Here is a 14,155-nt window from a genome sequence, read left to right on the forward strand (position 1 = left end):
TGTTGGTGATATGGGGCTTTAAGGATACAGGGAAACCTCAATGCTGCATATTGGAGACAGATGACTCTGGGAGGAGGTGTTCTCAGCAGGATCCTGGACAGTGAGGTGTAATTCCCTTTTGGGAGAAATTAAAAGGCCAGCTGAAGAGTGAACACTGTTGGGCAAGGCAAGACTGCAGGGCTCCTGGGTACAGAGTGCCCCTTGCCATTCTTGGTGGAATGGGAGCCGTGATAGTGTTGCATCATTTGTGCCTATCAGTGCTGCCAGTATTTGCCCTTAGCCTGAGGCAATTGCTGTGGGTTGCTAACACTCTAGCTGGGCTCCTTTTCTATGAGGTGTGAGTATTTTACCCTGGTTGCACTTCACCCAAGGACAGTGAAGAGGATTAGTTGCTGATCGTGTTTCATCTTGACACCGTAGAGCAATTTAAAGAGGTGCTGCTTAAGCCATAAGCCAGAATTGCCTGTCACAGATGCTTCCCCTAAAGTCAAGATCTTGTGCTCTTTTCTTGCAGCTAGTGGCACAGAGTCAGTGGCCAGAGAGCAGCCAGATGGCACATATTGCCTCTACGGCTTTAAATGGTTTACTTCAGCCACTGATTCAGACATGACGCTGACCCTAGCAAGGATCATGGATGCTCAGGGACGTGTAGAACAGGTCAGTTTCCCAGTGGAGCCTGGGGAGGTGGCAGAGACATTGTTTTCCTCCCCTTCCATTCTTCATCACAGCCAAATCCTCCTCATTCAGCCTGTGTGGAACTCCCTGCAGTGAAGGGATCTCTCACATGTGCTTCTATGTAGGGCTCCAAAGGTCTGTCCCTGTTCTTCCTGGAAGTGCGAGATAAGCAGGGGAAGCTGAATGGCATTGAGGTGCAAAGGCTGAAGCAGAAGCTGGGGACCAGGCAGGTGCCAACAGCTGAGCTGCTGCTGGATGGATCCAAGGCACACCGGGTATGCAAGAGGCAGCAGTGGGGAGATCAGGCAGCTCTCTCCTACTCAATGGGCTGGGCTGGCAAACACACACAGTGACATGGGGGTGGGGGTTTTGAGGCAAGAAGTCAGATTTTTCAGATGACTGAGGCAGATTGAGATGGAGGGAAGAGTCCATTTCCACCAGCCCATTGACACACTCCACTCCCAAAGAGATTCATGGGGGGATTTATTCTAGCCTTTGTTCCTTGATGCTTTCAGATCTCTGCAGAGGGTCGGGGTGTGGCCTCCATTGCCAACATGTTGACCATTACTAGGATCCACAATGTCATCTCTGCAGTGGCTGGCATGAGGAGGTGAAGCCCACGTGGATCTCCATGCCCCTGGGGGAGCAGCCAGGCGGACGAAGGGGCTCAGCTTTGCTTTGCTGCCATGAGCCACACTGTGCTGTGGTGGGGCCATGTCTGGGAGCTAAGTGATGCAGGGAAGTGGGAGGAGAAGGTTGTTTCTATCTCACAACATCCTGGCTTTCAAACGTCCTATTTGCTGTTTTTGTTTCAAGTAGGACTTCTTAATGTTGGCTCAGTTTGTGAGCTGCTTGGGGCAGGGTCCGCCCCTTAGCTCTGTGTTTCTAAGTGCCTAGCAGAGGGGGGTCCTAGGCACTACAGCAGGGCAGATGATAATGTGCAGCAGAGCCTATGCAAGAGGCCATACTTGCTGGGCAACCTCCTGTCTGAAGAGTAGCAAAGAATGCCCCAAATGTGCGTTGTTCCCAGCAATAGCTCTGCAGGTGAAGAAATGTAAATTGACTAAGCTCCAATGACTTTCCTCCCGGGGAGGGCTCCCAAGTGCTCTGCTGTCAGTGGGACATGTGGCAGCTCAGGCTAGATCCTGGGCCACTTTGGCTGCTGCTGGTGTTACAGCAGCGCCCCAGGGCCCCAGTTAGAGATTGAGAAGCATCGAGCACAACAGGGCACCAGCCACCTATAACTATGTGGGAGCCCAGCTGGATCCAAATGGGGGGATAGTGGAGGTTCTACTCATGTCTCCGCTGCTGGGGAGTGGTGGAGAGAAGAAATCGCTGTCACCTCCCCCATGCCCATCCCCCACCCCCAAGCTCAGGGGTGAGGTTGGGAAGGGAGGAGTGCAGGAGCACCAGGGACAAATGTGGCACATGCATGCAGGTGTGGGGAGCCAGCAGTGGCTCAGGGACTGGCTGTTTCTCCTACTGGTGTTGCTGGGACATCCAGGGAGTGCAAGAGAAGGGTTTGTCACTGCTGTCCCTCCTGGTGGGATTGGGTAGGCATGGCAGCATCTGCTCAGGAGGTGGTGGGAAGGTGTGAACTAGCAGGTGTGGAGGAAAAGACCATGACAGACTTCCCAGGGACCTGAGGGATGGTCACAGCAGTAACTGAACTCAAGCCCTTGGCCTCCCTAGAACTAATCACTGACACTTGTCCTCATTGAGGATCATGCCAGCATCACCTGGACAATTCTTGGCTGAGCTGGCATTGAGACTGACACACCAGAGCCATGTTAGAGCCTCCCAAAGCATCCACTGGGACTGGACTAGGGGCCAGAAACATCCTACAGAGAGACTTTGTGCTAGGACCGAGATGGTGCCTCCGCGCCCCCCCACCCCCGCCATATAGCCTTGGGGAGAAGACAGCCAGCCAGATACTCCAGTGGGCATGGGCAGAAAGCCACCAAGGCAGGCACGTCTGGACAGTCCAGTTAACTCTGTAGGACCTTCGCTGACTTTCTCTGCTCTGTGCTGATTGGTTGTTTGCTCCAACCCTCTCCTCACTTTCTCTTCCCTTTAGCGGCACTCCATGCCTGCCTCTCCTCTTCTCTCCTCTCCTCTCCCCTGCCCTGTCCCGTCCCCTCTCTTTCACAGCACTAACACGTCATGTGCTGCTAGTGCATGGCTCATTGGACTGGCGTGTTCTGCCTCCTCCCAGCCTGCATTTGTCTGATCTACTGAGACTGGACGCTGTTCAGGGCAGGGACTGTCCACTACTCAGTACAGTGCCTAGCACAAGGAGCCCCCTTCTTAGTTGGGCCTTTGGCACTATTATCCTAAGCATGATTACTAATAATAACCGGGAGCTAGCTGGTGTAATAGACAGCCTGGAGCATTGGGCCTGGGGCCAGATTTGAGGCCTGAACCAAAGGCTGTAAACCAAAGTAGGCCTGGCCTTGGCAAAAGAATAACATGCTAAATATTTATGCAAATACTTTTCAGAAGGCTAGTACGGATACATCCCAATCTTGTACAAGAGCAGATGGTTTAACAGAACAATTAATAGGGATGTTGTGTCTGAGATATCAGGCACAAGAGAAGGTAACAAACATGTCACGAAACTGGCAGGGTGGTAGGTAAGTTGTTTGTCTCAGGCTATAAATGTCAGGGTCCCTTGCCTTAACCCTTTGTATGGCCTAGGGAACAGCAGAGACTCTTGCTGCTGATTGAGCCACTCCTTGCCACAGTCACTGGTGTTAGCATACCAGTAACCATGGAGCCAAGGCGCTAGGACTGCAACTTGAGGGCAATACACCAGCCGCGTGCCTTTGTCACTCTGTGCCTGTACGCTCTCTTTATAAGTAACATCGAGGTCTGCTAAATTAGCAGGCTTCATTAGCTGCTAGTCCAAGGACAGATGCACTGAGCAGCCTTAACAGTATTACCAAGGCAACAGCATTCCAGCCTTCAGCCCTTGACAACAGGCGGGTGAGCAGGAAGAGGTTTGCTGGGGTGATAGGGAAAAGTAAGCACTGCTTTGGGTTAGCTGTCTCCTAGGCTGACTATACAGTATCACTTCCATCTGCCATGGCTGGGTTATTCTGCATCCCCAAGCTGTGAATGGCTCAAAAGGGAAGTTAGGAAATGGGTTTAATATAGATGGGAATATAAAGGCTGCAGCCACTAACCCTCCATGCCTGACTGCCCTTTCATTCCTAGGGTGATTAACCTGGCCAGAGAGTATGCCAGCAAGCGGGTCGTCTTTGGAAAGCTCATCAAGGACCATCCCTTGCACATGCAAACCATGGCCCGGCTGGAGGTGAGGCTTCCTCGCACTCAGCTCGCTCTCTCACTCATTCCTGCCGCAAGACAAAGATTCACCGCTGCTGCAGGGAGCTGTGAATCAGGAAGGCCAGCCTGCCACTGTTGTTCATAACCAGACTGGCCAGAGCTCTGTGGAGTTTTGTTACTGATGCTCTCAACCCTGCTTTAGGCACAAGGCTGCCAGAACTGGCTAGTATCGATCCAGGGCATGTTAGACAGGGATGTGAGATGTACTCTAGCAGGATTTGAGCTGAGCAGAAATTCACCCACTCTGCAGGAGTCTGGATTTGCTCAGACAGGTGCAGAGCTGTTCCTCATAGAAGTACATGGATGCCCATGTAAACCCTGCCCTTGGGCGTGTAATTGAGCTTGGGACATCCGGATCTCAAAGCATGAGCCTCAGAGGCCTAAGCTAAAAGATCCAGCTGCATTAGTCAAGACCATAGCTGTCTCATTAACTTTGACAGGAGACCCAGCCACCAGTAGAGGTGGACAGAGCACCCCTGAGTGGGTTTCACCCATGTCCAGAATGGTCCCTGAATGATTTGTGGAATCCCTGGTGCAGTACATGGTGCTCTATTATTTAAATTCTATGGGGACTGTAAGCACTTCAGAGCGTTGGGTGCCTCACGCTGTCTGTGCAGCACCTGGCACCATGGGGCCCTGATCCTGCTCAGGAGCTCTAGGCCCTGCTGTAATAGAAATAAATAATAACAATATACAGACAAACAGGACTGAGGACTATAGAAGCAAGCTGGGTGTGAACCTGCACTCTGGCTCTGATGAACCAGCTGGGCTGTGGAAGGGGCTTCAGACCTGAGTCTGGATTTAGCAGCTGGGTCCTTCTCTGCTTTACAGAGATCAGAGACAAAAATATTGTTTGTTATGGTAGATCACCAAAAAACAACCTGCAGAAACTTATTGTTCAAAAAGGGATCTAAAATACAAAGGGCTCTGTTCACTCCCCAAAACCCAGTCAAACCTTCTGTTTCCTTCTTGCTCTGAGAAATGTAAAATCATGCAAATACTTGGCCCCCATGGTGGGACAAGTTTCTCTTTCATCCCCATCTAATATATAAAAATCCTTTTTCAGGGTGATGGTGGTGGGGGAGAGACAGCAGTATCTCCAAGCTGTTACTATCAAACATAGAAGTTGAGGTTCTAGCATCTCTGAGTCCACCCTCTGAACAGTGATATGGCCAGCTGGTCTAAGTGGTCTCTGCAGAGCACACCAGAACAGATGCATGCAGAAAAGCTTAATATCATGTTGCCAGGGAAGTGAGCTACTCATCAAGCAATCAGCCAGAGTCCTTGCAGGTCCTGACAAGTGTTTGCACCTGCAGTACTCCTGCCTCTCTGCAGATCATAGAATATCAGGGTTGGAAGGGACCTCAGGAGGTCATCTAGTCCCACACCGTGCTCAAAGCAGGACTAATCTCCAACTAAATCATCCCAGCCAGGGCTTTGTCAAGCCTGACCTTAAAAACATCTAAGGAAGGAGATTCCACCACCTTCTTAGGTAAGCCATTCCAGTGCTTCACAATCCTCCTGGTGAAAAAGTTTTTCCTAATATCCTAAACTTCCCCCACTGCAACTTGAGACCATTACTCCTTGTTCTGTCCTCTGGTACCAGTGAGGACAGTTTAGATCCATCCTCTTTGGAGCCCCCTTTCAGGTAGTTGAAAGCAGCTATCAAATCCCCTCTCATTCTTCTCTTCTGCAGACTAAACAATCCCAGTTCCCTCAGCATCTCCTCATAAGTCATGTGCTCCAGCCCCCTAATCATTTTTGTTGCCCTCCGCTGGACTCTTTCCAATTTTTCCATATCCTCTTTCTAGTGTGGGGCCCAAAACTGGACACAATACTCCAGATGTGGCCTCACCAGTGCCGAATAGAGGGGAATGATCACATTCCTCGATCTGCTGGCAGTGCTCCTACTGATGCCCAATATGCCATTAGCCTTCTTGGCAACAAAGGCACACTGTTGACTCATGTCCAGCTTCTCATCCCCTAGATCCTTTTCTGCAGAACTGCTACCTAGCCACCAACCCTAACCCTAGTCTGTATTAGTGCATGGGATTCTTCCATCCTTAATGCAGGACTCTGCACTTGTACTTGTTGAACCTCATCAGGTTTCTTTTGGACCAATCCTCTAATTTATCTAGGTCCCTCTGTATCCTATCCCTACTCTCCAGTGTATCTACCTCTCCTCCCAGTTTAGTGTCATCTGCAAACTTGCTGAGGGTGCAGTCCACTCCATCCTTCCATCTTTGGAAGGATGTCATCTTGTTTCCTGTACATCACTGTGGGAGGATGTGGACTTGTGACATCGAGAATTGTATCAGGTGCCTGGAAGGAGTATTGATCTGGTGTCTGATGGAGCCTAAAAAACAGGGCACTGTCACACTCCTAATAGTGGACCACGGTTACAGAACTACCAAGGGAGCAAGGACCCCACACCTGGGCTGTAATACCTGCGGTATATCAGACTGGGCAGAGCAGTCTTTGCCAATGCAGCTTTGGCAGGGGCTTGGTACTGATTCAAGGTAATTCTCCTGGTACAAGGTCAGATGGGGTTGATGCATGCCTGTGCCCACAGGGATTGCACGTGAGTGCTCTCTGCTGCTTCTGTCCCTGCAGGTGGAAACTCGGGGGGCCTTTCTCATGCTCATGGAGATAGCCAGGCTGCTGGGATTAGAGGAGACCAAGATGGCCAGTGAGCAGGACCTGCATCTTCTCAGGCTGCTGACGCCAGTCGCTAAGCTCTACACTGGGAAACAGGTATTGGGGTGGCCACGTTCGATCAGCCCTGGGAGGGGCTCTGTGCAGCATGTCACTGACCTTGGGCTGGATGGAGGGATGAGTTACAGGGAGAATACAGATTGCAGCAGCAATACAGGGTCCAGGGCTTGGGGTAGAAAGAGGAAAACCTGCTCCTGCAAGGCTAGCAGAACAATGGACTGACTGCTGCCAGTTAGGGCAGGTGAGTTAATTAATTGCTTGCATTGTGGGGAGTGGAGGTTGTAGGGCAGGGGAGAGGGCATATTCTGGTCCGTGATTGAGGCACATGTCACATTTCTGATCAGAACAGATGGAACAGTGGTGTGGGGTTTTTTAAAGTGTGGGTACACTTGGCTGAACATATTTTGCTAAATTAAAAAAGAGAATTCTTCTCCTTTGACCAGAGACCAAGCAAAAACAATTCGCTCCCCAAAGGAATTTGTTTCCTACAGTTATGAGCAATTGAAAAAGGAGCTGGGTTTGTGTAGAAGTTCAGTTTCAACCTTAACTCTAGAGGTCTCTCCTGCTGTCTCTCTCTCTCTCTTTAAATGTGTGCAGAAGTTTAAATGGATCCACTTATCCAGGGAGGGAGGTAATGTGTTTGTCTTGAAATAAATTTCTTTACTTCCAGGCACTATTTTTTGCATTATTTATTAATGGAGCACCGGGATTACTATCTGCTTCTCGGGGCAACTTGCTGGCCTCTCACAGTTGACATTATAAGTTGCTGAAAGATTTTGACCAAGTGGCCCTTTGAGTAGGCGTCTTTCCCAACCTGCTGTACACACAGATCATTTCACGTACCATGTAAACCCCAAACTTGACTCCTCCCAGGGCTTTAGCTTTATTAACATAGAACTCCTCAAGAAGATGTTATGAGAATCCTATCAAGCCTACTCCCCAGGTCTGACTGCTCAGCCCATGCTCTAGAGATCAGTGGCTCTCAACCTTTCCAGACCACTGTACCCCTTTCAAGGGTCTGATTTGTCTTGCGGACCCCAAGTTTCACCTCACTTAAAAACTATTTGCTTACAAAATCAGACATAAGATACAAAAGTGGCACAGCACACTGTTACTGAACATTTACTCTCTCCTTTTTACCATATAATTATAAAATCAATGGAAATATAAATATTGTACTTACGTTTCAGTGTATAGTTTATGGAGTCGTATAAACAAGTCATTGTCTGGATGAAATTTTAGTTTGTACTGACTTTGCTAGTGCTTTTTATGTAGCCAGTTGTAAAACTAAGCAAATATCTAGATGAGTTGTTGTACCCCCCCGGAAGACCTCTGCATCCCTCCAGGGACACACGAACCACTGCCCTAGAACCTCTCCCCAGAGAGTCCCTCCAAATCCCTTTATGTCCATGTAGGTTAAGGAGTCACCTGCCTCACTGAGTCAGCATAACTCACTTAACCCTTTCCCTGCAGGATCAGCACCCAAAACTGTTTGGATGCAACATGGTAATTAGCATGGAGGATAGCATGAGCAATTTCTCCATCTGGGTAATTTGGATCTTGAGGTTCAAATCCTGGAGTCTTGTGATCTGTGTTTTGCAGGCGATTGCTGTTATTTCTGAGGGACTGGAATGTTTTGGAGGGCAGGGCTACATGGAGGACACAGGCTTGCCAGTCGCACTGCGAGATGCCCAGGTAAGAAAACAGAAACAAAACGTGACAGTTCTTCTCCATAGCACCTCACTTGGTGCCCCCCAGTCATCTCTCTGCAGTGCTACACTGTTGCCTGGCTCTCTGCCAAAGACAGATTGCCAAATGTGTGTGCTCATGCCTCCAGGCCTTGCCCTCCCGTCTAATGTCATGGCTGTCCTCTGCCCGTGTGCCAGCCCTGCTGTTGGACCTCACATCACCACAGAGCTCTAACACTGTGATAGAACTGACTAGTCTGTCATTGTTCTTCTCATCCTGAGGGCCATTCGCCGTCATGTCACTCGTGATTGACTCCTGCTCAGGGGCGCTATTGAGCTGTCAGCCACATACTGACTTCCACTGCCTGTTCGTCCTCATGTGGGCTCACTCCTTCCTTAGATAACTGACCCCTCCTGCTTCACACCCTCCCCTGGGCTGCTCCCATAAACTTGGTCTACCCCTCTCATCTCCCCTACAAGCCTTCCTCACCTCCCTTCACAGTTCATTCCCTCTCCAGCCCTCGTCTCCTCTTTGGGCTTTGCAATGCCACCCTTCCGTACCCCTTTCAACCTCCTCATACCTCATTCAACCCCAGCCTCATCTGCTCCTCACAGCCCTCTTCTCTCCCTCCCTTCCACTCTCACAGCACTCCATCTGCCCTCGCCACCAGCCTTTAACCCTGTCCTCCTTCCCCAGCCTTTAACCTCGTGTTCTGCAAGCACCGTGAAGTCCTGGCTCACACCCTTCCCCCCCCCCCCCCCCCGTACATCTGCTCTTTCTGACTCAGCAGTTCCACTTCTCCTTGGTCATCCACTCCCCTGACTCCATGCCTAGCAGCTCTACCCTTCAGTCACTATGGGATGTGTGGAGGAGATCAGTCTGAGCATTCCTGTCATTGGTAAGAAATCCCAATAACAGCTCCTTTTCCTGCCTGTCCCTCCTCCTGCACAGGTGCTGACCATCTGGGAGGGAACAACAAATATCCTCTCACTTGATGTGCTGCGCTCTCTCACCAAAAGCCAAGGCCAGGTGCTAGCTGCATTCTGCTCTGGAGTGCAGGTGTGTTCACTCATGGCAACGTTGATCATCTAGACGTACCACCTCCCTGGACCTGGCTTCTTGCTCCTACTGCAAGACCTGCTGGGAACACCACTGGCTTTAGAGTACTGAGTTGATAGCATCCAACCAGGTATCTCCCCCACTCTCACTCAGTGCTGAGGCTGCTGCTGCCTGGCATCCCATGTTCCTTATGGCTGTGATTTGGGAAGGGGAAGACCCCAGAGAGACTTGACAGCTCTCTAGCTATGGCTCTTGGTTTCAACAACCATGCACTACTTTATCCATTCCATCCTTGAGCTGTAGGTGGTGAAAAAGGTTTGACTTAAGGCCTTGGCTACACTGGCGCTTTACAGCGCTGCAACTTTCTCGCTCAGGGGTGTGAAAAAAACACCCCTCTGAGTGCAGCAAGTTACAGCGCTGCAAAGCGCCAGTGTAAACACTGCCCCTGTGCAGGGAGCGCGGCTCCCAGTGCTGTAAGCTAATCCCCATGGGGAGGTGGAGTACCTGCAGCGCAGGGAGAGATCTTTCCCAGCACTGCCGCTGCGACCACACTCAACTTCAGTGCACTGCCGCGGGAGCGCTGTACGGCTGTAAGTGTAGCCATACCCTTACTGAACCAATTCTCCTGTCAACATTCCACATGCCTGTCCCACAGAAGAGCCTCAACAAACAATGTGAAAAATGCCCCAATACTTTCTCTGGAGTGGACTGAAGCCCTTAAAAAGCCCACCCAGCTTTGCATTTCATTTAACACTATTCCAGTAGGTTCGAGTGACACCAAGCAAAGCTTGGCTAAATGGCTGTCTCATTGCATCTCTCCATGCTGCAGCCAGCTGGGCCTGTCGAGGCTCATTTCACTTGGGGCTTCCAAGCTCAGATCTGTCTACTCAGGAGACAGCAGGTCTTCTCTGCATCCAAGTACCAAGCACTATTGCTTAGACTAGGCTTCTAGACCAGAATCCTGGTTTGACATATGGGTGTAACACAACCTGCTTCTGAGCTGCCGGTGCCCCAACTCTCCTGGCCTCTAGAAATTGGATTTATTTTGTGTTTTTTTATTACCCACTGTTTCTACTCACAGCCATACCACTCCCTGGCATCAGAGTGTGGGGCTGCTGGGATCTTCACCTTTCGTGCCACCTGTGGACTACCACTTTGGCCTGTTTCTGTTTTCATCTTCCATGGTCTAGCCCTCCAGCCAGGTCACCTCCTAGGTAATGAAAGTCCAATTGAAAATTCAAATAAACATCCAAACAAAGGTGCTTCTGCCCCTCCTGGGCTCCGTGCACTTCTTCAGCAGAGCACTGCCTCCCCTCCCACTGTGCTTTTCCCCTGCAAGTGCTGCTTCTCAACAGATTTCTGCACTGCATTCTCCCCCCGGGGACACCGGCAACTTCTCCTAGGGACCTCCCTGCTACTTTCAGATGTCACTTCAGCTTGCCTTCACCAGGGCCTTCCCAGGGAGAGGGAGCTCCTTCCTCTGTAGTCCACTCTGACCTTTTCACAGCAGGGGGTCACTAGTTGTAATTAAGTCCCCAGATCAGAATCAGCTGGGTGATAACTGCTACCTCACAGGCAAGGCTGAAGCCATCTGTTAAAGGGCCAGCCAGCATATGACACCCACCTTTTGGGGAGATAGTTTAGCCCTCCATAAAAGTAATGGATTGTTACCATTCTAGGCATGAGTCTTGTTTCCCACCGTTATTGCCTCTCTTGCTACCTGATACCATTTGGTTTAGCTCCATGCTTCATATAGTTGTCTATAGGAGTTGGAATCTACTGTGAAGGGCACCTCTAGAGGAAGGAACATTGCTGGGAATGTTTGTTCTCTGAGGGGATTCCCATCCAGCCTCCTCCCCACAGAGCTGAGGGTCTGCTATTTCTGCCTTTGGCTTGTGTTAACTGGCTCTTGTTGGGAGTACGTTCTTCTCCTGCTTGGACAGCAAGTAAGTATGGGATACTGAGGGGTGCCAGCCACTAAGGGAGTTCCCACCTGGTCTTGTGCTGGAAGCCTGGTTCCAAGAGCAGTGAGCCACTGAAGTATATCTCCAGAGAACATGAATGACAGGTAACTTTCTTTTCCTTTGCACTATATGATTATGGGAAGCTGAGAGCCTTTCATGTGCGTACTTCATGATGCATTCTACAGAGGCAAGGCAAGGGGAAGGAAGATAAACATGTTACTGGGTGATTATCCTGCTGATCTTCACATATAAAGTGCAACCAGAGGAATGAATGAGAGAAATGGCACTAGCTTCCTAAGACAACAATCTGGGAGAGATCCTGGGAGTTTCAGATGAGCAATATGTGGGGCCAGTTTTATTGGCTATGGCTTTGCTGCAGAACTTTGGATGCATTTTAAAATCCACTTCTACTCTGAGAAGTGACATTTTAAAAATGGTATCATGAGGTTCCAGGATTCTTGTATGCCAACAAGTTCATATCAAATTTGATCAGCTCACAAATGAAACAGGATCTTTCTGAATGTCAGCTGTGCAAAACTCAGCCTGGGCTATGTACAGATAAAGCCGAGCGTTCTGCCTTTTCATGGATCATCAGCAATGATTCTGCAGGCCAGTTTGTGCCCTCAGTAAAATCTGTGCAGCCCTATTGAAGTAAATATGATTTGCAATCAAAGCCCCCTGTTTTTGGTGTCCTCGCTCTTATTTTTAAATACGCATAACCTTGAAAATGATTCTCCATTATAAGAAATGAGTCCAGTTCTTGCTGTATTGTTTGTTAGTTGTTTGCAGCAAGGAGAGGCTAACCAAAGAGTGGCAGCTTAAACAGTCTCTGATGGATTCAGAAATATTAAAGGTCATTCTCTGTTTGACTACATCAGTCAGAAAAGTGACGGTAAAAATGGCCCCATTGATATAGCCTCCTGTCAGTTATACGCTTATGGACTTAGAGCAGGTAGACAGGGAGCAAAGCAAAGCTGGAGTTGTTCCTGCCTTTCACATGAGCAGTGAAGCTGCTGGCTAAGTTCTCATTCTAGAATTTTGTTTCTCCTTACAAGAGAGGAAGTGGGAAAAAACCCAGTTTGATTTTCCTGTACGTTGAGTTTACACCGCTGGCAGTTGGGGGAAAAAAAATCACCTGTAAAAAATTAGCAAATTAGAGATGAAAGGATTTGATGCAGAACACATACAGAATACAACCTGTCACTTTTCTGACCAGAACCATGCCTTAAAGCTGATCAGATTTTGTACCTGCAGTACCTGGGTCCCTTTAAACACACAACAGCATGGCAATTTAGGCCAGGAATTGGCAACCTTTGGCATGTGGCCCATTTTGTTTACATTGACCGTTCGCAGGCACAGCTGCCCACAGCTAATGGTCGCAGTTTGCCGTTCCCAGCCAATGGGAGCTGCGGGAAGGGATGTGCTGGCCACCAATTCCCACAGCTCCCAGTGGCCAGGAATGGCAAGCTGCAGCCAGTTGGAGCTGCAGGGCGCCGTGCCTGCAGATGGTCAACGTAAACAAAATGTCTCGTGGCTTGCCAGTGGATTACCCTCATGGGCCGCGTGCTGAAGGTTGCCAACCCCTGGTTTAGGCAATAGCAGTTTGTTACACAGCCAGCTGTACCAAGGTATTACAGTAGAACCTCAGAGTTATGAACACCTTCTCATGATTGTTCTTTCCAAAGTTAACAACTGAACGTGGACTTTTACAGCTTTGAAACTTTACTATGCAAAAGAAAAATGGTTCTTTTAACCACCTTAATTTAAATGAAACAAGCACAGAAAGTTTCCTTTATCTTGTTAAATCTTTTTTTCCTTAAACTTTCCCTTAATTTTTTAGTTTACATTTAACACAGTACTGTACTATGTTTTTTGTGTCACTGCTGCTGCCTGATTGCATACTTCCGGTTCCAAATGTGGTGTGTGGTTGACCAGTCAGTTCATAACTCTGGTTTTCATAGCACTGAGGTTCTACTGTAGTGTGGTGTATGAATCTACTGTGTTTTGAGAAACCTATATCCCTTTGGCTTCATCCCAGCCTGTTATGCCTGTGTTTCTGCCTTTGGATTCTATGCTATTTGTTGGCATCAACCTCTAAGTTACTTTTGCAAAAGGCTTTTTAAAACATCTCATTAATATTCTGTGGGCTTGGAGGTTCCTTTGGACTTTATCTTGGCAACAGACCTAACCTGTACTTAGGAAGCTAGTAGTGCAAGCAAGTTTTTATAGGATACAAAATTGTGTTGAATTTTCACAGGTTGACTCCTACTGAGCCAACAGGCTGTATTTTCCAGTAAGAACTGCATGATCACCTCAAGTACTGAAAGCCTAAAATACACAAAACTATTTTTTAGTAGGATATGAGCTACTAATAAGTGTCAGTTTCACAAATAATCTGCAAATAAGAGATTAATTCACCTTCTACAAAATGCTACTCTAAAATACCAGCTCCTCTTTGCAAATCTAACCATTGTAACCCTTCGGTCACATTGTATTACAGCAGAAAAGCACAAATTGCAGAACTACTGGGGTAAAGATGTACAGTTCTGTAAAACATAGCACCCCAGACGCTGGGCCAAGACCCAGTGTGAAATCCTGGCTTCACCGAGGTCCATGTCAAAACACTTCAAAGGGGCCAGGATTTCACACACACACTGCAAGTTTTTCAACCCAATGACCATGGAAATGCAGATCCAAATGCAGGA

The 14,155-nt window shown here is 48.8% G+C and overlaps 1 protein-coding gene across 8 annotated transcripts in view; it reads left to right on the top strand.

Annotated features, from left to right (window-relative positions):
- LOC127034663 (acyl-CoA dehydrogenase family member 11-like) overlaps positions 1–14,155 on the top strand; it is a 36,301-nt gene that overhangs the window by 16,168 nt on the left and 5,978 nt on the right. For 2 of the 8 annotated variants that reach the window (XM_050923767.1, XM_050923771.1), the window contains 7 exons: positions 515–657; positions 801–950; positions 1,191–1,285; positions 3,892–3,991; positions 6,637–6,777; positions 8,341–8,433; positions 9,379–9,486. In XM_050923767.1, the coding sequence (XP_050779724.1) occupies positions 515–657; positions 801–950; positions 1,191–1,285; positions 3,892–3,991; positions 6,637–6,777; positions 8,341–8,433; positions 9,379–9,486 (830 nt within the window). Of the gene's footprint in view, positions 1–514; positions 658–800; positions 951–1,190; positions 1,286–3,891; positions 3,992–6,636; positions 6,778–8,340; positions 8,434–9,378; positions 9,617–10,567; positions 10,701–11,593; positions 12,930–14,155 lie in introns of those variants that run through there. The other 6 variants (XR_007769450.1, XR_007769451.1, XR_007769449.1 and 3 more) reach the window with 6 other exon arrangements.

Source organism: Gopherus flavomarginatus, chromosome 15 (genome assembly GCF_025201925.1).
Source record: "Gopherus flavomarginatus isolate rGopFla2 chromosome 15, rGopFla2.mat.asm, whole genome shotgun sequence".
NCBI lineage: Eukaryota > Metazoa > Chordata > Testudines > Testudinidae > Gopherus > Gopherus flavomarginatus.